At 38.2% G+C, this 23,154-nt stretch overlaps 1 protein-coding gene across 1 annotated transcript in view; it reads left to right on the top strand.

Moving 5' to 3' along the window:
- The window catches only part of ZNF385D (zinc finger protein 385D), a 298,743-nt gene that overhangs the window by 220,573 nt on the left and 55,016 nt on the right, over nucleotides 1-23,154 (top strand). The window contains exon 4 of the mRNA XM_021678802.1: nucleotides 2,937-3,099. Within this exon, the coding sequence (XP_021534477.1) occupies nucleotides 2,937-3,099 (163 nt within the window). The remainder of the gene's footprint in view (nucleotides 1-2,936; nucleotides 3,100-23,154) is intronic.

Here is a 23,154-nt window from a genome sequence, read left to right as displayed (position 1 = left end):
ATTGTTCTGCTCACTTCTGTGTGTACTATGATCATCTGATTCTGTTTCAGTTTTAAAATACAGAATGCTGAAATGTGCCACAATGAAATAGCACACTTATTTAACCTTGAAGCCATTCTTGTGAAAAAATAATGTTTGCTTGTGTCTGATGGTTCCCAGGTTTCTGGGAGTGACTTGATTCAGAGACTGGCTAATAATAGAAACAACCCCAGAAGGAATATGGGGTGGTAGGGTGCATCCAGTGCCTCTCTACCCAAAGGAAAAGCAGCTGAGGCCCAAAGAAATGTCTCTGACCAACTACTGCTTTTTAAAAAAATCTCCCAGCTTTGTCTATAGTTACAGAAATATTAGATGGGGCTGAATAATTTATTCAGTCCAGGAAGTGGCCAAAAGGGGTAAAGAGAGCTCGCTGGGTGTACTTCCTTTACGCAAGGAACACACCTTTATACAACACACCTGTATCAAGATGGATCAGAAGTTATGGGGTCAACATGCATTGACTAGAAAAATGTATACCAGTATAATCCAAGAGCAGTACAATAAATTCTACAAACGTTAAATAAAGGTCTATGACAAAGGAAATGTAAAATATCCAGAAAGAGTTACCTGTTTACATTCAGTTTCCAACTTGTATGTCCACCTCCTCCCCCAACACGTATGCCCTTCATCATCATAATCACATTGATCACCTCCAGGGCAGTCAACCCCTCTATACTTTATCTTTCCCCTAAATTTTACATGTCCTGATCTTTCCATAGCGCTTTGGATCTTCATTTGTTTTTTTTTGTTGTTTTTTTTTCAAATTTAGAAAAGGCTTAGTTACCTTTTTTTTTAAGTCAGATAATTTTTAATTAAAATAATTATTATCAAGATGCTTTGGGACTATTATTCAAGTATTCAAGTGAGTGTGCATTTTTTATCATGTTTTTAATGGATCAGGTGTTTCACTTGGGAGGCCACCACCAACTATTGCTCATTCTGTCACCCCCCTTCTCCTCATGACTCCCTGAGCCATTTCACTGGTTGAAAGCATTGGCTTAGCTGTACCTGCACAGAGAACATTTTGGGGGTGAAAGTACTTTCTTCACTTGCAGGGGTTTTTTTGGAGTAAGTTTCCGAATATCCAAAATAGCGACATTCACCTGGTCCTATGGTGTGTTAAAACAAAGTCTTGTCTGATTTGAAATACTACTGAGGATGAAGATTTGCTAGAAGCCTTAAAATGTATATTTTGGAGGTATAAGTGCAGATAGCATTGTTAAACTGAACCCTGTCTTTTAATGTGTATTATATATAAAACATTCACTTCTGTGTCAAGGGTAGGAATGACGACAGAGAGAAGAGAGGAACTTTGCTTTACAGGAAAACACGTAACCAGCTGCCTAGAGAAGATGACTCTCTATATTGTGGATTTAATTGACTATAGCTTATTGTCCTCAAAAGATAGGGCCAAAGGACTTGATTTATTAAAAAGGAGAACTAAGCAGGAAAAAAGGGGATGCAACTCTGTCCATCAAAGTGGCCTTCTTTATGTAGAATCAACCCAATCCAATCTATCACTAGTTTTTCAGTTAACGATAGTAAGTCTTGACTTCACGTTTTGGCTCACACTGTGTCTTTTGATGTTATGTGTTGTTGGAAAACTTGTAACTGATGCATGAGTGTCCTCTCTGTTCAGACTGTTTCTGATATAATTTCCTTGTCCAGTGTTCTTTCAATAAGGGTACCTAGTCTTTTCAGAATACTTGTCAGAATGATGCAAATGAAGGTGTGTATTATTTATTTATCTATTTATAAAAAGATATTATACTGCAACCCTACCTGCCCACCATTGCTGTGACAAAGAGGACAGTGTGGTTATTATTTTTCTGGCAAAATGGAGCCAGAACATGGAGTAGAACATGGAGTTTAAATAAGTCGTGGGAAGTGGTAGGTACTCTAACTGATATAGTCCTCCACTGAGATTTCTTCTTTGTGAGAGTTTTAAAGGGTTTTGAGCTGATCTAAGAATCTCCCTGCCCACTCCCATCCCACCCCAAGCCACCAAGTCTTCTTTTCTTCCAGTGAACATTAATAAACACAGAATTCTTTAAAATGATTTTCTATCTCAATTTATGTGTCTCTAGTAAGAACAACAACAACAACAAAATCGTGTTAAGAAAATGTAAACTTGGAAAAATGTATATTACTGTTCAAATCTCAGAAGTCATGGATAAAAGAATAGTATTGGCCCCATTAAGTAGTCAAAACACACTGGAGCCTCCTGACAATGGACTAGGGCATGAAAGACCCACATGTTTAAGGAATGCCACTCCACTGAATTTCTCAGGCTACCTCTGTAGGAAGCAAGGAGTAAGAAAGGATCAGGAAATTGCCCAACTTCTGTGTACTTCATCTGGACTTAGTGCATTTGCTTTTGAACTCTCGAGCTTCAATCTTAGTCTCCAGGGTGCCCACTTCCCTTGTTATATGTGAACTTTTCCTTGTAGACACCTGTTGGGGATCATATTAATAAGATACATTGTAGAAAGAGAAAACACATTTCCTGAGCCAAGAGAGTTACTCTTTTCTGGGGCCCTTGTTAATCTTTGGGAGCCCAGCATCTTCTGTGGCAGAACAAAAGCAATATGGGTATAGATTCTTTTTTTTTTTTTTTTCCCCCACTCCACCAAGAAAATGTTGTCGACATGTTAATGTTCAGCTACATTTCTTTTAAGAGAAACGATAGAATATTTCTTCCTTCGGTCCCGAGGTTTCAGAACTTGATTCCCATTGCTTTCTAGCATCATTCTAAATAGAGCCCTACTGTTTGGCAACTGCCAGAATTAGCTTGAATGGTACCTATTATTGAAAGGGAGTCTGTATTTGCAGTAATACAGAGAATGCCAGTTTAGAAATGAGCCTGATTGCATGGTTCATTTTGTTCTCCTTTGTAGAGCCAGGCTGCGGCCCACTACAAAGGCACGAAACATGCCAAGAAGCTCAAAGCACTGGAAGCCATGAAAAATAAGCAGAAATCTGTAACTGCCAAGGACAGCGCAAAGACTACCTTCACCTCCATCACTACCAATACCATCAATACCAGCTCTGACAAAACAGGTTAAGCGATGATCTTTGTTGTTGTTGTCATCATCGTTGTTTGGGGGTCCCTTCCCTTGTCTAGCCCCGTGTCTGTTTCCTTATGTTCCTGCCGCATTGATTCATGCTCGATCCATCTTTCTGCGTAATGGTAATTGTTTCTCCTCATTTTTCCAATCCCCCGAAGCAACTGTTTAAGATAATCACTAGTTATATTGCAGATTTTACATTTGAAATGGTCCTGTGGCTGTTTTAGAGGAACACGAAAGCATAAAGGCACTTGAAGCCATGTTTTTGAGAAGTAAATCATTTCAGTGGGTATCGTTTATGTCTTGTATGCAGCACCTTAGCCTATAACCGCATGGCAGATTTGACTGTGAGTACATGGCAGCGGATGCCAAATGAATCAAGAAGGCCCCGGTAAGGGCATTATTACTGACAGGACTTATTCTCATAAATCCCAAACCCTGCATTGTTTTAAGTAGTGGCTGTGTGATTCTGGGCTTGTTATGGCTGGGTAACCTTCCCTCTGCATACACAGGTAAGTGTTATCGATACCAATTATTCTTTTAAACAGAGTCTTCACAGTGAAATAATGGCCTCTGAATGGCCTCTTGGGATAGCTCCTGCAAGCAACCAGTTTATTCATGGCAGGGGAAGCCCGTGGGGTTTCCCGAAGCTGGCATTTTTAAATATAAGACCACTGGTCCTCAATATTTACGTAAAAAGAGGTCCTGTGTGATTCATAGATGTATCTTTAATAAATCAATTTCTAGAACACCAGGGCTGGTACATGTCGGTTGTTTTCTAATCCCTACAAATGACAATGGTCAGGAAGCATTTTTATCATCATCAATAGTAATATCTTAAGTAGAAGAGAATCTTCCAGCCATAACTGATGAAAATGTAAAATGCTACAGTGAACAAATAGAACAGATTAAAGAACACATGGTGGCATTGATTAGACACATATATGCTCTTCAAAGGTTCTGGAGAGATGCTTGCTTCTATGTGAATCTGTAAGGAATAATGATATTCGCTCTGAGTTCCCATGACACATGTCATGTCCTTTACCGAAGTATATTATTGGTAGATGCATTATGCCGCACACTCCCTGAGATCCCCATGTCCTCTCTGAGGCTGAGTGCAACTCCCATCTTTGTACCCTGGTCTAGCATGGTGTAGTTACTGAGTAAAATATCTATTGAATCGCTGTATTTTCTTTCACTCCTTTGGTTCTCTGAGTCATCCAATTTTGTGTCACAACATACTAAAGGGAAAAAAAAGTGCTTGTCATGTTCAATTCTTTGGTATCCAGAGCAAGAACTGGATTATGCCATCTTATTAATTCAGATTTAAAACCTTATCAAGAAAGCATTAATCTTTTCTCTATTAACTGAAAATTCACTGCCTTATTTTGGGGGCTGTAGGGGAATGAGCAGTAATGAGGCAGGTGAGTGTAATTTCTGCTCCTAGGTATCAGGGTACAAACTGGGATCCCTAAAGCCATATTTACCATAAAGATTTTTTTTTTTTTTTTGCAAAAAGATAGTAGGTAGGAAGAACAAAGAAATTAGCTTGATATAAAGAGATGGGGTTTGATGTAAAGTTTTTGCTTGTCCCCAGTCTTCTCTGTTCTTAGATATTTTTATCAATAGCTATTTGGGTTACCTTGAATCCCCTTTAAAATGCAAAAAAAAAAAATCCCTGTTAAATTGAGGATTCTCATCATTTAAAAATATATTTGTACACAGTGGTAAAACTGCTAACTTGGGTTAAGAAAGGTTCCCATGTGTGTTGTCTCTGGGTTATTTTTATTAAGAATGATTTTGTAAAATTAGGGAAGTGTGATTTAATGCATCTATATCCTTTATGTATGGATAAGTCCAGGAATCACAAAACAACCTTGCACATTAAGCAGTAGGGTTAAATTTTTTATCGTTAAAAAATACATGATCTTTGATTCTAGAGTCTTATCTCTCTCTCCTTCTGCCTCCAAGTATTTAACTATCCTAGGAAACTAGAATAATAAATGAGTTATGAATATATACCTCCATCCCTCAGTCTCAGAAACTCGTATGGAAAGGATGGCAGTCGTGAAGGTTCTGTCCTTTCAGAAGTTAAATGGAAATAGGTTTTGGATTGGGGTGTGGTGAGAACCTACATAAAAAAAACAGATTCTTAGCAGAGAGGCCAGCACTTATCTAATGGTTGGAATGGTGTTGAAATGGTGACATACCCTTTCAAGATGAAGCTAAGAAAATTCCAGAAGGACAGAAAGGATAGCAAAGTCTGTAAAGTTAGTACAGATATCCTAAAGCCAAAGGAAGAACGTTATGAGCATCAGAAGTACATTGCCTTCCTAATCCATGGGAAACTATACCCAGGAAAAAAAGTCATATAGGTTGAAAGACTAACAATTTCAACACACTCACCAGATGTTTTAAGCTGAATGCTATCCTTAAATTGGGATTTCCACAAAACTACCCATGAGAAATAGCCCAAGAAAGCTCCTGTCATTTATAGCCTTCTTACCCATTTGTATTGCAATATAAATCAGATGCACCTATGCTGACAAATTGGAATTTTCTTAAAACTATTACTTGTCCTTTTTATTACTGTCTGCTTCTTCGTATTGATTAGGAAGAAATACAACCCTGAAAACAAGATGGGTCTCTGAGCTAGTTTGCTAGAATAGTTAAATACTTGGAGGCAGAAGGAGAGAGAGATAAGACTCTAGAATCAAAGATCATGTCTTTTTTAACAATAAAAAATTTTAACTCTACTGCTTAATACACAAGGTTGTTTTGTGATTTCTGGACTTATCCATACATAAAAGATATAGATGCATTAAATCACATTTTACTAATTTTACAAATCATTCTTAATAAAAATAATCCAGCGATATAAAAAAGCTAACTGCTTTTAAAAATGCTAAGTATACAACGATTTGATAGATGAGCACCTTAAAGAAGAGTGGACAACAATAGTGAAAAGGACAAGAAGTGGTGTGGACTTGAATTAGAGCATTGATTTGGAGGCTTTCCTGGGATTCTCTAAAATACAAGTAGAATAGTCATAATGAGCAAAGTTTCACTGCATATCTACTTGATAAAAATAATTTTGACAAACAATTTCTCTTAAATTCCTAAGTCATATATTATGGGTTTTAATTGCTGCCTTAGGATAACAAATATGTCTACATGATCTGTAGGGTAAGCTCTTATTCACGAACTATAGTTTGGGGATTTTTTTTTTTTTTTTGTCATTGCTTACGTCAATCTGCCTGCTGGTGTGGTGAGCAAAAGATAATATTCAGTGATCAACCACCAACCGCTCACAGAAAGCCTAGTTCCCCTACCTCTAGGCAGGATGGGACTCCCTAACATTAAAGCATAATTTTATTTCTCATGATCTAATGAAGAGTGCTAGTAGTGAATTTACACAAAGAAAAATTTCCAGACAAAAATAATATTTTTAAAAATATATCAAACACTCAAAATTGTTGGTACATAAGAATGGTTGCTAATCATTAGAGAATAATTCAAAGAGCAAACATTTCCAAATATGGCCAGAATGATTTTGTCTCATCTAGCAAGGTTTTTTTTAAATGTGAGGTTTTTTTACACAGAAGAAGTAATGAGAAAAATTAAGAAGTATTCCCAAAGTAACTTAGCAAATGTAGCTCATTCTTCTTCCTGTGAAATAACAAATTCACAATCATAGAATTAAGTCCCAGGCTTGGTCATCTTCTGATCTTTCTTTAGTTTTCCTTTTTGGGTAATCTTATTCATTCCCATGGTCTATTAATTAAGTTAGGCTAGTTTATACTGCAGTCATAAACAACCTCCAAATCCTAGTGGCTTTTACAACAACTAATTATTTCTCCCTCACACTACATATTAGCTGTGTTTTTTTTCCAGATTAACTAACTGCAGGCTAGGCTAATGAAGGAGTCACTAGCTGGACATTACCAATTCTATAGCAGGGGGAGAAAAAAGATTGTGAATCAATAGGCTCTCGAAGCTTCTTAATGGAAAGGACATCTAATATTCTTCTCACTTTACTTTGTCAAGTCCCATGGTCAAGCTTGATTATCATGGGCAGGGAAGAATAATCTCCTCCAGGGAAGGGCAGCAGAAATTGGTGAACTGTAACACAACATTCCTCCATGGCTTCAACCATCACTTGTGCCTAGATGTCTCAGCATTCCACATTTCCAGCCTAAAACCTGACCTGACTTTCCATGACTTATTGGTCACTAACTTGGGTGGCTTGTCAGCACCTCTGTTTTACAAGTTCAAAAAAAAGGAAAGAAAGAAAAAAAGAACGGAAGAAAGAAAGAAAGAAAAAAAGAAAGAAAAGCCTAACCTTGACCATCATCCCCAACTTTGTCTCCATCCTGTCTTTCCTAGTTTCATTTTTGGTCCTGCACTTCACAGAGTTGAAACTTCCTAGGTGTCTCTGCCTCTTCTATCTCAGTCCATATGTCTATTCAGGTGCTAGAATCCACTCCCCTCCCATCCTTTACTCGTTCCCTCTTGGTTACTACCCTCATCCTGGCCTCGTACAAGTCTGTGCCTTGCTCATACGATTGCCCTAGCCTCCGTGCAAGTCCAGCTGTCTCCATTCTTGTCCCTTGACAACCATGTCCTTCATTCCCCTGTCTGTTTATACTATACAGGGCAGATCATAGCACCTACTCATTCAGAAACCTTCAGTGTATCTTCATGCTGAGCCTCATGGTCCTCTGTGATTTGACCACAACCTACCTTTCCAAACTTCTCTTCTGTTGCTCACCTGCAATATTCTCCATTAGAAACACACCTTATTTTGCTGTCTCACCTTCATTTTCTGTCTTGCTGTTCTTCTAAATTTCTCTCTTAAAAGTATATCACTTTTCTCTCTGCATCTCAAATCCAGTAAGAATCCATACCTAACTACCCTATCTTAAGATATAATTTTTATATCTTTACCTCCTCCTATTGCTAGATGACATATTCATTGAGGGTATATACTTGATTAATCTGTTTATTTTTTTACAGAGTACTATTTCTATAAAACATAAAAAAGAAGTTTTAAAACTTGAAACAGCCAGCTTTGTGTTTTTGTTCTTGAAGGGGGGAGCATAGCAAAGCTTTAGACTTTTATATCTGTTGCATAGATGGCTCCATGGAAGAACAATGGTTCTCATTAATCTAAAGAATTCTGAGATATTAGTCATCAAATTTCAGAGTTTTCATAAAGACCATCAAGTCTAACCCCTAAAGTTCGTTTGCTTATTTGTTTTGAGGTTCTAGCGGCACAGGTGAAGAACACCTTGACATTTCTAATGTCCCCTCCTGTGACTATCCATCAGGAGTATATTAGCCTATATATTGAGTATATAGACATACCTTAGTCATCTAACTGGTAAGATCTGAGAACATTTCTTCTGGTTCTAGTACATAATTCTCTTTATCAAGTCTCAGTGAATTGCAAATATATTCATCAGATAAAGCCACTGTGTTATTTAAATTTGCACTATTCATCCTTATGATTTAGTCTTCTTTGTATCCATTTTTTCCTCTCTTTCTTTTTTTAAATTTAAAATTATAATCCAGGGATATTGTATTCATCTGACTCAAAGGTGCTGAGACTGAAATGTTTTTGAATCTATTTTTGAGAAGCTCTAGGAACGCAAAGGAGTATTTACTTGCTCTGGGTTAATAATTGACTCTAAGTGTTTATTTGAATTCACATTATTTGGTCAGGCACTTGGAGTGATAAAGAAAATATTTTCTAATGATAAAAAAGATTTACTTTGTAAAAGGATGGCCAGTGACTGAAAGCAAATACATCAGGAAACAAAGCTTCTTTGGGCAAGTCAATCAGTTGTAAAGTCACAAAATCTGGGTTCTTTCCTTTCTGGGCTCTTTCCTGAGAATTACCCTCTAGAGCCAGCTGTTTACAATCGGCCCAGTTCCAGGCAAAGCTAAGCACAAACATTTTTTTTCCCCTTCCATTTATGTAGAAGCCAAATCATGAGAATTGTAAACTGGAAATAGAAGTGGTAGATGACTCGTTTGTTAGGAAACACTAATCCCAATGTCATTTAGGAAATAGGTACACAGTTTTTAATGGAGGACAAGTGGGAATTAGCTCTGTTCTGTTTTCCTAAGGAAGATGGGAGAAGTTTGTTTTTCTTGACATAGTCTTCAAACAAATGTCCCAAATGTTGAAAATAATAACAAAATACAAGCTGGGCTTGATATCAGAAAGCTATGCATCTTTGATATTGTATTATATATTAGTATATATGATAGAGTATAGTATATATTATATATAAATATAACTATTTAACACGCATTTATTTATATACAAGATTCTATTTTTCATACCCGTCCCTGAAATATCCCACTACACCAGGTCTTCATAATCAGCACTGACCATTTTCTTTCAGCAGAGAAACAAACACTTTTGTGGCTTATGAATCCATAGCTCTGTTGAAATTTAAGAAGAAATATAAAGTCATTTGAAAAGGCCCAGTTCCAGGGCCTTTTATCTATCAGCACTTAAAGATCTGATGCAGTGGTGTACAAATGCCCCTCCTGGCTTAGTGGAAATTGTGCTAGCTCCTGGGGTCTTTCTTTTCTGACCCATTCTTCCAAACAAACCCTCCCTGGGACAATCAGTACTATGATAAAGGCCCCATTGCATGCCTCTTGGGGCAGGAGTTGAAGTACAATTATGAGAACATTTATGCCTAAATTGCTTTTTTTTTTTTCTTAGCACTGGCTCATGACATGCTTCAGATTGGTCACAGATAGAGACTTTTATCAAGTGTTCCCTTCTCAAGATGTGTGATAAGTGCCAGCAGAGTATGCTGGTAGCAGATCTCTAGAGAGATTGAAAAAGAGAAGGGAAATTCAGAAGGAAAAAAAAATCTAACACTTATTTGAATATTGTGGTTCCAGGATCTTTATATGTGAACCAGTGATGACAAATTGTGTATTAGAGATGACATGGAAATAACACAAAATATTCTGTCCTGTTCTTCTTGTGCATGAGGAAATCAAGATGAATGGTATTTTGCTGGTCCTTTTAGGCTGATAAAGGTTTTGTCTTCGATACACTACATAAAACTCCTTGAATCACAGAAGAATTTCACAATGAATTATTAATCTGGATAAGAACATGTGGTCTTCCTCAACATAATGAATGAATGAAGCAGTTAGAGATCTAAACTTTGTAAAGGACCTGTCATCCAGCTTTGTTTGGGTGCAGGTGTATGGTGTGTGAGATAAGAAGGGAATTAAGACTAACTTGACAAGCTAGTGTATGATTTTAGAGTCTAAAGCAACTGGGTCTCTAACTTGCGTGCATACATGGGTGTATGTGTATGTGTACACACTCTGTATATGTGATTTTTTTTACCAGAAATATCAAATCTTAAAATAAATTACAAGCTAAACATCTAGACAGTATCTATGAAATACCAGACATCTGGATGAATTTTAAAAATTAAGTTAAAACTCCCCGTGGCTTTGCCTACAGATGCCCCACTTCCGGAAACATCTGTGTCTCTGTGTGTTTGTATGTGCTTTTCTTCTTCTTTTTGTTTCTTTAATTTGTGGAGGGATTTTTTCCCCCTATTTTTATGTCCTTCTTAGGAACTGAGTAGACATATACTTATATATTGATAAACTATTTCAATGGCAAGATAATAATTCTTAAAGGTAGAATACTACAACAAAAAAAGTTGAACAATGATCAAATATGACAGTATGTAAAGTGAGCACCTGTAAAAACATGTGGACAATTAGAGAACTTTGTCTTCAAATTGGGAAAGTGAAGAGCTTGCTATCTAATAGTGGTAGACAGGAAATGTGAAACAAAGCACATCAACAGCATATTTCTTGCTGTCAGGCGACATAAAGCTTCTACTGAATTCTTAGTAAAACCCAAACTGAAACAGATATTTAAACTAAAAATTACACTTTTATTTATGTCCTATGAATGCCAAACTCTTAAACATAGCATCAAAACTTATTTGTGATCTAGCTCTTACCTACCATTCTGTCAGTCCTCCATATCTGTCCTTAGTTCCAGCCCAGCAAAATCACTTGATGGCTGCAAGCAAAATGTGTATGTTCTTTTGCTTGGAAAAATCCTTTCTTATACCTCACCTTACCTAATGCATCACATACTGATGCACAGGTGATGTACATGTTACGTGCCAATGCATATGTGCATGGATGCATACAAATGCATACAAATGCATTCACACTCAGACTGATTGATTCCTATTTCAAGCTTCTATGTAAACTCTGCCCTAGCACTTACTGAAATTGTATATCTTCCTACTTGTCAACCCCATGAAATTTTCACCTCCTTGATAGAGCATACACCTTTACACCACACATCTTTGTCCCAGCAACTAGCAGTTAAAAATAAATTATTCATTTGAGAGAGAGAGAGAGAGAGTACATGAGCAGGGGTGGGGAGGGTAGAGGGAGATGGAGAAGCAGACTCCCCACTGAGCAGGGAGCCCAATGTGGGGCTCGATCCCAGGACCCCAAGATCATGACCTGAGCTGAAGGCAGACACTTAACAGACTGAGCCACCCCTAGGCACCCCAGCAACTAGCAGTTTTACATTAAAAATATCAGCCACCTGGGTGGCTCAGTCAGTTAAGCCTCTGACTTTTGGTCTTAGCTCAGGTCTTAATCTCGGGGTCATGAGTTCAAGCCCCACATCAGGCCCCATGCCCAACGTGGAGTCTACTTAAAAAAAAAAAGAAAGAAAAAATATATATATAAATAAACAGTGCTGTATTAATTTTATTTTCAGGAAGATCATCCTAAGAATTCTATTAACAGTAAAAACTAACACACTCCAAAATATTTAGCAACAATTTGAATGCATATAGTCAATAAGTCTTACTAATTGAACTCTATCACATTTAACTACTTTATAATACAAATCAAAGATATTAACCAGTGTAACTCAGAATTTGAATGTGCAACCCTTGCGCTGAACGTATCCTAAAGACAGCATAAAATTAAGTCACTATTTTAATGATCACAATTGTAGTCAGATTCATCATGAAATTACTGTGCTATTCCAGTTTTTAATGAGAGTTGGGAACATTTTAAAAAAGCTCTACAGAATCAGATTGACTATGTACTTACTTCAAGTTCTGACATTGGCATCAGGTTAAATTTGAGGGCAGAGAGCATATTTAACTACGTGTGGTCGAATCTGTGCCACTCAGCCAGCATGCAGCTGGTGCTTTAGTTTGCTTAGCTTTTGTTAGGACTCAGTTTAGGGGCAGCCTTGACATTTTACACTTATGTGATTGTTCAAATCAATCACACTCAGACTAACAGTTGGTGCCTGGCCAAACTCCAAGGTGAAGGTCAAGATGCAGAATGTGTAGCAGTAATGATACTGACCCATTTGGACCTTATTTTATTTATTGTTCCACCTTCTGTTTTCCTGCCAACTCTCTAATGGAATTAAGTACAATAAGAAAAACAAACAAACAAACAAACAAAAAAAACAATGTACTTCTTTCATGCTGCCAAAGTAGAAAGGCTTGTGGGAAAGAAAAGCTCCCTCACCCCTCTCTGAAATGGTCAGATATTTGAGAGTCTGACTCATGAACTGCAGGTTGTTTATTTGTTCTTTCATCCATCCATCCAGTCATACCTACTCATTCAGCTACAAGTATTTTTGCAGTAGGTCAGATAAGGCAGGAATGAAAACTAAGATGCAGAAGAGGAGTTCTACCTTAAGGTTCTTCAGTCTGGTTGGGAAAACAAGAAATAAGCCCAAAACGTAATCCAGCATAGGACATGATTTGTCAGGAGAAAAGAGCAGATAATGGAACCATGAAAGTTTAGAGCTGTTGGAATGACCCTTCCATATGAGGGAGGTGGAAGGGGGTGAATATTAACTGGTGTATGCTAAACTGAATGTCTAGAGTATGTCATCTTTAAAATGACTCCTTTGTTGAAATGTTGCATTTAGCCAACATTTAGCAAGTATTCAGTATTTGCTGCCTTTAGATATAACTCCCATCCTCTAGTGACTCACTTTAGTGAAGGAGACAGAAAAAAAGGCTATCCCAAGTGGTTTAGAACTTCTGTGCTAGAGGCTTATGAAGGTTATGGGGAGTGCCTCACTCTTAGAAGTAAACATTCTTAATTTGCAGATAAAGAAACCACATTCTGACTTGAAGAACTTGACTGAAGCCTACAAATTTGTAGGAAGCAGAGCTAGGGTTTGAACGCAAGTTCTGACTCCTTTTGCCTTGCTGTCTTCTCTTAGGCAGCAAAACATGAAATCCTCCCATAATCCTTGTTAGCACTAGCCCGTTTTGGTTGCTAATTGATATCATCATGGCTGTGGATCACCCAGGATAGTTCCACTTATTTTGCAAAACATTATTAACACCCCTAAGGGTGCTGCTATAAATCTTTGTCTATGCATAGCAGTCCTTGGAACTGTTAAAAGATTCTAATGTGTGTGTCTGCCCACGTTTAAGCTCTTCACATCTTTATCGTGGTCTTCACCTGCATGGAAGCTGGTAAGAGAAGATAAGGTTAAAGGCCAGAGCTTTTGGTTGGTCTACATTTTGTTAATGAAAACCATGTTGTTATTATTTTTCCACACATAAAATCTTCATGTGTATTGGAAAGTAACATCTTTCATCTATGTAAAATTTTTAGAAGCTAATTTAGGAATTGCATGTGAAACCATTGCAGCCTTGGGCGCCTGGGTGGCTCAGTTGGTTAAGCGACTGCCTTCGGCTCAGGTCATGATCCTGGAGTCCTGGGATCGAGTCCCGCATCAGGCCCCCTGCTCAGCGGGGAGTCTGCTTCACCCTCTGACTGTCTCCCCTCTCACGCTCTCTCAAATAAATAAATAAAATCTTTTTAAAAAAAAAAAAGAAACCATTGCAGCCTTAACTTTTCTGTGTGATTTTGTAATGCTGTCTACACAATGACAGAATTCTCTGCAAGAAAAAAACTACAAAAGAAACAAGTGGGGTTTTTTTCAGTCAAACGTTAATTTTTCTAAATGAATATAACAAAATTATCAAATAAAGAGATGAGATTACCTGCATTTCAAGAAATTAGAGTCTCATAGGATATGTATCATCTCAGAATTTCTACTTTGGAAAAGTGCTTTAATTCTTTCAGGCAACTAAAATGATATTTAGTGCAGTAATTCTAGTAATTGAAAATCCAGTAACCCAGAAAGGATTGGTTCAAGGCCCATAAATGCAAGCTTCCTCCTGTGTTACTAAGACATTTTAGATTAGCATATGGTGATATTTAAAAATAAGGTAATGTAATCTAGAATTCAAGGTCATAAATAGTTTTCCCTATAAAATTAGCAATTTCAAAAACAGGGTAGTTTTTATTTATATAGCTTTTAAGTTTTCAATATGCCATCATATAAGTTATCACATTTTATCCTCATACAGAAAAAATAAAAATGAAAAGAGAACATTTGCCTTCTACCACACTCTATTGGTTGTGACAGACACAAGGGAAGAGGGCCTAAATTCCACCCAATGATGGCAAAGTCACAACGTAAGATGGTCCTATGAGTTGAGAACCACCTTTGTAAATGAAATCTGCCACAGTGGTATTCTGTTCTATTCTATTCTATTCTATTCTATTCTATTCTATTCTATTCTATTCTAAGAATTTCTAACAGCTGCAATAGAAAGGCAGGACAAGATTTAGAAAGCAAGAGAGAAATTGGGGCAATAAAAGGAAGGACATATTGCTCATGTGACTGAGGCAAGCAGAAGCTAAATCCAACTTAAAATGAGGTTCAAAACACTGGAGCCATGAGTTGAAGTAAAAGAATTTTATGAATATATATAAAAAATGAATGGATAGCTTCAGGTTTTCAGAGGAAGGTTGTGAATCTAAATCCAGACAACAGGGAAGGAAATCAGAAAGTGGTCTCCATAACCACAAGAGTGAGATGTCCTTAACATTAGGGCTACATTCTGACCAACCAAGAACTTCCTCATCTCCTGGAGGTCTGGAACCTCCTGCAGGTCAAGGACATTGGGTGGGACAGGCAGATGAATGTTCTTAGGAGGCAAGGGAGAACCAAGTGTTGACTGTGAAGTTTAATTGTGACAGTGATCACAAAAGCAAAAGTCTCACCAAAATGACTGCATCGATGAATTGGTTTGACATCACAAATCCAAAATAGATAAAACAGCCCATCTGGGAAGTGAAAGAATGAGCAAAGTCTTTAAAAGTCCATCCCCTAACTTCTCTCATTTTTGCGCTCAATAAGCCATTTTCCCCATTAGAGCCCCCGGAAGAGCCCTTCTGAGCATGCACCTTGATATGAGAGCCCCGAGACATCTGTTGTGCCATTTTAATCCACTCTCCGCTATACTTGGCTCTCTCTGTCTGTGGACCAAATGTGCCTATTTTTTGCTCCACTGATTTAATAGCCCTAGGAAAAGTTGATAATGTAATCATAGTTCTGTCTGAATGAAACATCTCGAGTTTCATCTCCAGACTGTCTGTGGGGCTCTCCGACCCTCCAGACTCTAGGCTTTGCTCCATTGCAGCTACTTTTGGTGTTGAGCCCATGGAAATTAATCTCTCAATGTGTGTGTGTGTGTTCCTGTCCCTCTCTCAGCGGCAAAAAAACTTTGTCTTATTATTTAGCAGCATTTTAACAGGTTTCAGTCCATTAAAAGCAAAAGAGAGCATTAAATAGCATTCTTCAGCTTTTAACTGGTGAGCTTTCATCAGTTTATTAATAGACTCTAACTGCAAATGTGCTTGTTACATGCTAGGGCTTTAGGCCAGTTGTAGCAGCAACAGTGGTGTCCTCTGGGACCAGAAATCCAATTCTAAGTTCTGCCTTCAGGTAGTGCTTTTGGACTGGTTTAGAGAGATTAAACAAATAAATGCTGAAACTTCCCTTCCAGAGAACTGAAGCTGACTGGGTTTATTCATGTTCTGAAAACCCTGGTCTAACAAAACAGCTAAGTCTTAAGTAGCCATCTGCCCAGTGGGCCCAGGCCTATTCTACTTGCAATCTCCTGAATGTCATTTCTGTCCTATTTCTATGGCACTTGTGACATTGGATGAACAGAAGGTTGAGAATCAGGATAATCAGAGGGATACATCTGAATTCCTCTACAGATAGTCAGATGTACTAGAATAAGATCAGGAATTTTGCCTTGGTAGTATGGTAGAAGATTATATTCTAGATATGCAGATATATACAGGTGCCAGAAAAGCTAAATTAACATTAACTCTTTTTGGAACTGGCATACTTCTTGCTTTTTAATAATGAGTTGTTTCCCTTTTTGCCTTGACTGTCAGGAATACTAGAACAAATTTTATGAACAATTTTAATCCTCCTGAAATTAATGGAAGGGAAGAGGAAGAGGTAGATCAAGCACAGGAAGAGAAAGACACATAAAATTTTAATTTTGCACCATAGGGTTAAAAGAAATCCAAAAGAGGTTATTCAACCTATAAAGACTATGATGATATAAATACATAATTTCAGTGTTCTAGTACATTCTTCTACCCCCTTCCAATTTAGCATGGACGAAGCTCTTTAGGAAGACAGACTTGGTTTTAAGAAATAAAGAAATTGCATTTTCATTGCATAATTTACTATAACGACAACAATAACATGTATCATTCAAGCAGTCTATATATTATGGATGAACATGGATTCTCATCTTATTCTCATTTTGTGATGAAGATACCAAGGATCAGAGAGGTTAAGTACTTGACCAGAGTCACACAGCTGGTAATGATAGAACCAGAATTGGAATCCAGCAAATCTAACCCCACAGGCCTGATCCTGAACACTAGGCATGTTGCCTCTGCAATGCAAGGTTGTGATCCAGCCATGTGTGTTATATTTTCAGTAAGCATATTATTTAATTCCTTTTCTTAAATCAAGTCTTCTCCATTTTATTGCTATATTAACATTGTTATGTATGTGCATATTATATGGTATGTGTGTGTGTGATTACATTTGAAAGTATAGGTATAGGATTGACAATGAGGAAGCTGATAGTATTCATTATTACATCTACTGTCACGATGTTAGGTGAAATTTGGAATTTGCAGTAGAGACAATGTTCAGTAAATAGCCCTGTATTCCCATCCATGTTCAAGCCCTCTTGCATTTATATCAGGGTCATATAATTAATTGTAACAAATGTGATGATGACCAAAGGTGATGGATTAGGAACCACTGCATTTACAAAGGAAAGAACCTAGCATGTAAGACCATAGTAGTGAATGACCAGAGTAGTCATAATATGTTATCAAATGTGAAAGAGTTAAAGCCATTCTGGAGGCATTTGTCCTGAAGAAGTTTTGAGGGTAAGATGCTAGGTATCCTCAAATATCTGATGTGACACCATGTACAAGAACGAAGATAGCCTTGTTCTGTATGGCATGAAACTATGCAACTAGGGCTAATTGATGAAAAATATAGAACAATTCAATAGGTTCACACTATCACACTTATAAAGAGTTTATTCTTGTGCAGTTGTATTTATTGTCAGCCACTTCTAATAGAATAGAATTCCTTAAGAACAAGGATGTGTCTGCTTTGTTCATGGCTATTTTCCTAGTGCCTTGCATAGTCTTGGCTCAAAAAACAAAAAACAAAACATGATGACTATCAAATGAAAGAATGACTGCATGAACAAATGAACAAAAGAACTTCCTTTCAAGTAAAGCATCCAGATAGTTTCCTGACTATGGAGGAATTCTGATATAGGCCATATGACTAGTTTTTAGGAATGTTTTGGAGCAAGTTCCAGCTCTGGATTATGGTTATACGAGATGTGATGTAATGTTTATTCCAATGCCCAGATCCTCTGATTTTTATATCTTTACATTTGAGCCTTCCTGATAATTAAAGCCTTTTGCTTTTCATTCCACAGAATAGAAAATCCAGACGAGATGTTTGTTGTTGCAAAACCACTGAGAAATATTGCAGGCACTTCTTTTAGCCCTACCTGTTTGTGAGGACATTTATCATCTTTTGATAACATGTCATCATGTTCAGAGAAATGGACAGTGTGTACTTTGTAATCAGGACAGGAGGCTGTGGCATGACTGATGTGAGCCTTTATCAAGTATCATCGTCATATATGAGTCTCTGAAATGTGTGTATTTGAAAGGCTTGTACTTGCATTTATGACACTTGGCTCCATTTCTTTGTATGTAGCTATAAATTAATGCATACAGTGACACATCTTTTCAAGTTGGGTGCGCATATGCATGCATGGTCAAATTTTGATTATCAGTCAGATTAGCCTCATTATTCACTGAGCATCCCTTCCACTCAGCTAGTCATTGGCTGGATTTGTGACTCTCTAGATAAATTCTTTTAATCTCTCTGCTAAGTCAGTTGCTAGAGAGAGACAGCCTCTAAATTGGCAGCTATGAAAATCAGCAGCCACTCAACACCTAACAGGATTCTGTGTCAGTTCAGTGTTTTAAGACCTAAGGTAATTCACTTCCATCAAGGAGCTTTCAGTCTTGTTTAGTAGATAAAACCAAAATGGAAATACTACAATGTGTTACCTATAGGTACAGGCAAAAAAAGGTGGTATAGATGTGGCAGTAGGGGGTTAGAGGTGAGGGGCTGGTTTGGGAAAAGTAGAAGAGATTTGGAATCAGACTCTAGTTTTCTCATCTCTACTATACCATTTATTTTCCTCATCTTCAAATAATAAATTGTAGTGAGGATGATCAAAATTGCAGTTAAGACAGTATCATAATGCCTGGCACAGAGTAGATATTCTGAAATGGTAGAAAGGTTACTCTTACCATTTATTGTTGTAATCATTATTATTATCATGTATTGTAATTTTGAGATGAGAGTGGGATTTTCTCACTCCTCTGTGATCCTCACAAGTAGAAAAAAATGGGAGATGAGAGGATTAGAAAGTTCATCATCTGGGTGGCACAGTCAGTTAAATGTGTGACTCTTGATTTCAGCCCAGGTCATGATCTCAGGGTCGTCAGATCGAACCCTGGGTGGGGCTCCATGGTCAGAGTGGAGTCTGCTTGAGATACTCTCCTTCTCCCTCTGCCCCTCCTCCTGCAAGTGCACAGTCTCTCTCTCTCTCAAATAAATAAATCTTTTTTAAAAATTTGAAAAATAAAAAAATAAAGGAAAAGGAAACCCCATGGAGGAAGCCGATAGCCAGCAAGATCAGAAATGATGGCATAACCAAAAGAATACCAAGACATTCCTGGACTTTTGTTGTGCCACAAAGGTGAGAATTGATGATGCCGAATGTACATTTGCTTCCACCAGCTGGTAGTTTAGGACAATTCAAGTTCTTTCTTCATCAGTTCCAATATTTAGTAAAGCTTTCCCTTCATATTGACATGGGTCTCTTTAATGCCCACACTATGGCCCATCTCTAGATTTAGCAAATAAGAAAGCCTTGCAGATCAGAATAAGCATTTTTTGGAAGGAATCCTCCTGAGCCAGCTGAACATGATAATACCATGCCTCAGAAACACCTACATATGGAATGAACCTCGACAAGCTGACTAAGGAAATAAATCAATTTAAACATAGGCTATGAAGAGTTTCTGGTTTCAGAGAAGATAGTGTAAGCACACAGCACCCTATCTTCTTGCTAATTACAACTGTAAAACCTGGGCAAAATTCACGGAACCACTATCGGAAGACTGATTGGTAGACAGAAGTAGGATTGCCTGGGGGCCTACAGATTTGAGGGATGACTCAGTGGGAAATTCCATGTTTTTTGTTTTGTTTTTGTTTTTTTGGTTTTGTCTTTTTGTTTTCCTCCCCTAAATGCCAGCCTGGATGCTAGAACAGCCTGCAACCTGGAACCTCCAGTGAGTGCACACACAACAGCCCCAAGGAAAGCCTTCTCTTTCCAGCCCTCTTATAAACTTGCAAGATGGTAGCCCTGTAGGATGGGCCCCTTCTGGCTATACACACTCCACTGTAGGTGAACAGAACAAAGAAGCTTCTTCTCCTCATGGACCCTTCAGAAACTGTGGGGTAGAGTCCTGCTTACCATCCTGCTCAATGCTGATGCAAGCAGAGGCAGTACCCATCTCCGGTAGGCACTGTGAAACTGTAGGGCAGAGCCCTATTCGCGGGCCTCACTCTGTGACAATGGATTTGGGTGGGCCCTTCTAAAGTATCCTTTTCCTTTTTTTTTTTTTTTTTTATCAGCTGACATTATGTTAAGCTTTGCCAGTAAAGGGCACTGGAGAGACACTGAAGGAGGAAGGAGTTTTTCTTCCTGGTCTTGGGTACTCACTGACCAGACTTCCTGCAGTGTGGACAGCTTCTGCCATAGACACCCAGCTCCTACTGTGCATGGTGGCCAGAAGCACACACAGACCAGCAACTTCTCCCAACTCTCCAAATAGAAATTTTGTAGCTTTGTGCCCTTTGATAATTAACTATGAACAGCTTTCCCTCGTACTTTAGAGGCTGGATTTCCAGCAAGTACCACCAGGGACGCCCTATAGCAACCATTCAGTGGGCCATGGCCACACCCTCTCCAACAAGTTCTGGAGCTCAACTCTGGGAAGGATGGGCTCTTCCTTAGGCACATGACCTCAGCCTTAGGGGTGTTAGCTGCTTTGTATATCTGTTAGTCTTAGATTAGTTAGAGATCTCTTTACTTCTTACTAACCAATCATCATAAAGCTATCTCCTCTTGGCGTTAATAGTGAACTTTCCATGTGCAAATTACTATGTAGTTTATCTCTCCAGATTGGACCTTGAATGATAATGATGCAAATGCATGATCCATAAAAGAAAAAATAGATAAATTGGGCTTCATGAAAATTAAAACTTTTGTTCTGTGACAGAAAAATGTTAGTCTGGGAGAAAATATTTTCAGTTCACAAACTTTTTTAGAACATATAAAGAGCATGTTAAACTCAACAGTAGGAAGACAGACATTCCAGGGGAGCCTGGTTGGCTCAGTCAGTTAAGCCTTCCTCTCAGGTCCTGATCCCAGGGTCCTGGGATGGAGCCCTGTGCCGGGCTCCCTGCTCAGCAGGGAGTCTTCTTCTCCCTCTGACTGCCACCCACTTGTGTTCTCTCTCACTCTCTCTCTCTCAAATAAATAAAATCTTTTTAAAAAATAAAAAACAGGGGCTCCTGGGTGGCTCAGTTGGTTAAGCATCTGCCTTTGGCTCAGGTCATGATCCCAGGGTCCTGGGATCAAGCCCTGCATGAGGCTCCATGCTCAGCAGGGAGTCTGCTTCTCCCTCTCCCTCTGCCTCTACCCCACTCATGCTCTCTCCCTCTCTCAAATAAAAAGATAAAATCTTAAAAAAAAAAAGACAGACATTCCAATTAGAAAATGGACAAAAGGCTTGAACAGATATTTCACCAAAGAATGCACAGATGATAAATAAGCACACAAAAATATGTTCAACTTTTTTTTAGCTATTAGGGAAATGCAAATTAAAGCCATGATAAGACAGCACTACACACCTACTAGAATGGCTATGATAAAATAAGTAACAAATACTGGCAATACCAATACCAATGCGGATGCAAAGCAACTGGAACACATTGACGGTGGGAATGCAAACTGGTATAGCCATTAAGCAAAAGAATTCACAGTTTCTGTAAAAGTAAATTCTACTTGCCATATGACCTAGCAATCTTACGCCTGGACATTTCCAACAGATCTGAAAATTTATGTTCACAAAAAAACCGGAATACAAATCTCTATAGCAGCTCTATTAATACTCACTGGATATTGGAAACAACCCAAATGCCTTTCACTGAGCAAATGGATTAACAAATGGTAGTACACTCATACTATAGAGTTCTACTCACCAATAAAATGGAATTAACCATTGATACATGCAACAACTTGGGTAGACCTCAGGGCATCAGGGTGAATGAACAAAACCAATCTCAAAAGATTCCCTACCTTATTGTTCTATTTATGTAACATTCTCAAAATCATACTCAGCCACAGTTTTTAGGATTTGGAGTTGCAGGGAGGCTGTGACCACAAAGGGGTAGCATGAGGAAGTTTCTTTGGAGTAATAGTCTGTTTCCTGCTTGTGGTGGTGATTATAAGAATATACACATGTGAATAAATTTCAAAGAAATATACACTAAAAAAATTACATGTCAAAACTGCAAAATCTGAATATGATCTAGAATTTAGTCAATAGTATTGTCTACAGTCATTTTTCTGGTTTTGATAATTTTGTTAATGTTATATAAAATGTTATTGGGGATTCTGAATGAAGACTTCATGGGAATTCTGTCAATACTATTTTTGCAATTTCTCTGTTGGTCTAAAATTACGTCAGAGTAAAAATTAAGCAAACACAAACAAGCAACCACAACAATAACAACAAAACCAGAAATAAATGAAGGATAGGACTAAGGCAGGGGTGCTGATGCCAGGGATGACTCAAAGCCACACCCTTGAGTTTCTGAGTTAGTTGACCTAGCTTGAGACGCAGGAATTGGCATTTTTAAAAAAAATTCATAGATAATTCTAATAATTGCAGAGGCTGGGGAAACACTTGAAGGAATTATAAGGCAAAAAGTTAGTTTTGCCTAGAAGGGAGTAGTTTCCTGGGTTCCCTTGGGTTTGTGATGCTTGGTGGTACTGCTTATGTTGGCATGAAACTTTTATTTATTTATTTATTTTTAAAGATTTTTATTTATTTATTTGACAGAGAGCGAGAGCAGGAACACAAGCAGGGGGAGTGGGAGAGGGAGAAGCAGGCTTCCTGCTGAGCAGGGAGCCCGATGCGGGACTCGATCCCAGGACGCTGGGATCATGACCTGAGCCGAAGGCAGATGCTTAATGACTGAGCCACCCAGGCGCCCAGCATGAAACTTTAAAAAAAAAAAAAAAGAGAAAGAGAGAGCAGGGGCGCCTGGGTGGCTCAGTCAGTTAAGTGTCTTCCTTCAGCTCAGGTTATGATCTCAGAGTCCTGGGATCGAGTCCCACATCAGGCTCCTTGCTCAGCAGGGAGCCTGCTTCTCCCTCTGCCTCTGCTCCCCACCCCCCACCCC

This window comes from Neomonachus schauinslandi, chromosome 1 (genome assembly GCF_002201575.2).
Source record: "Neomonachus schauinslandi chromosome 1, ASM220157v2, whole genome shotgun sequence".
NCBI classification, from domain to species: Eukaryota; Metazoa; Chordata; class Mammalia; order Carnivora; family Phocidae; genus Neomonachus; species Neomonachus schauinslandi.
This window is presented reverse-complemented; position numbering and strand designations above follow the sequence as displayed.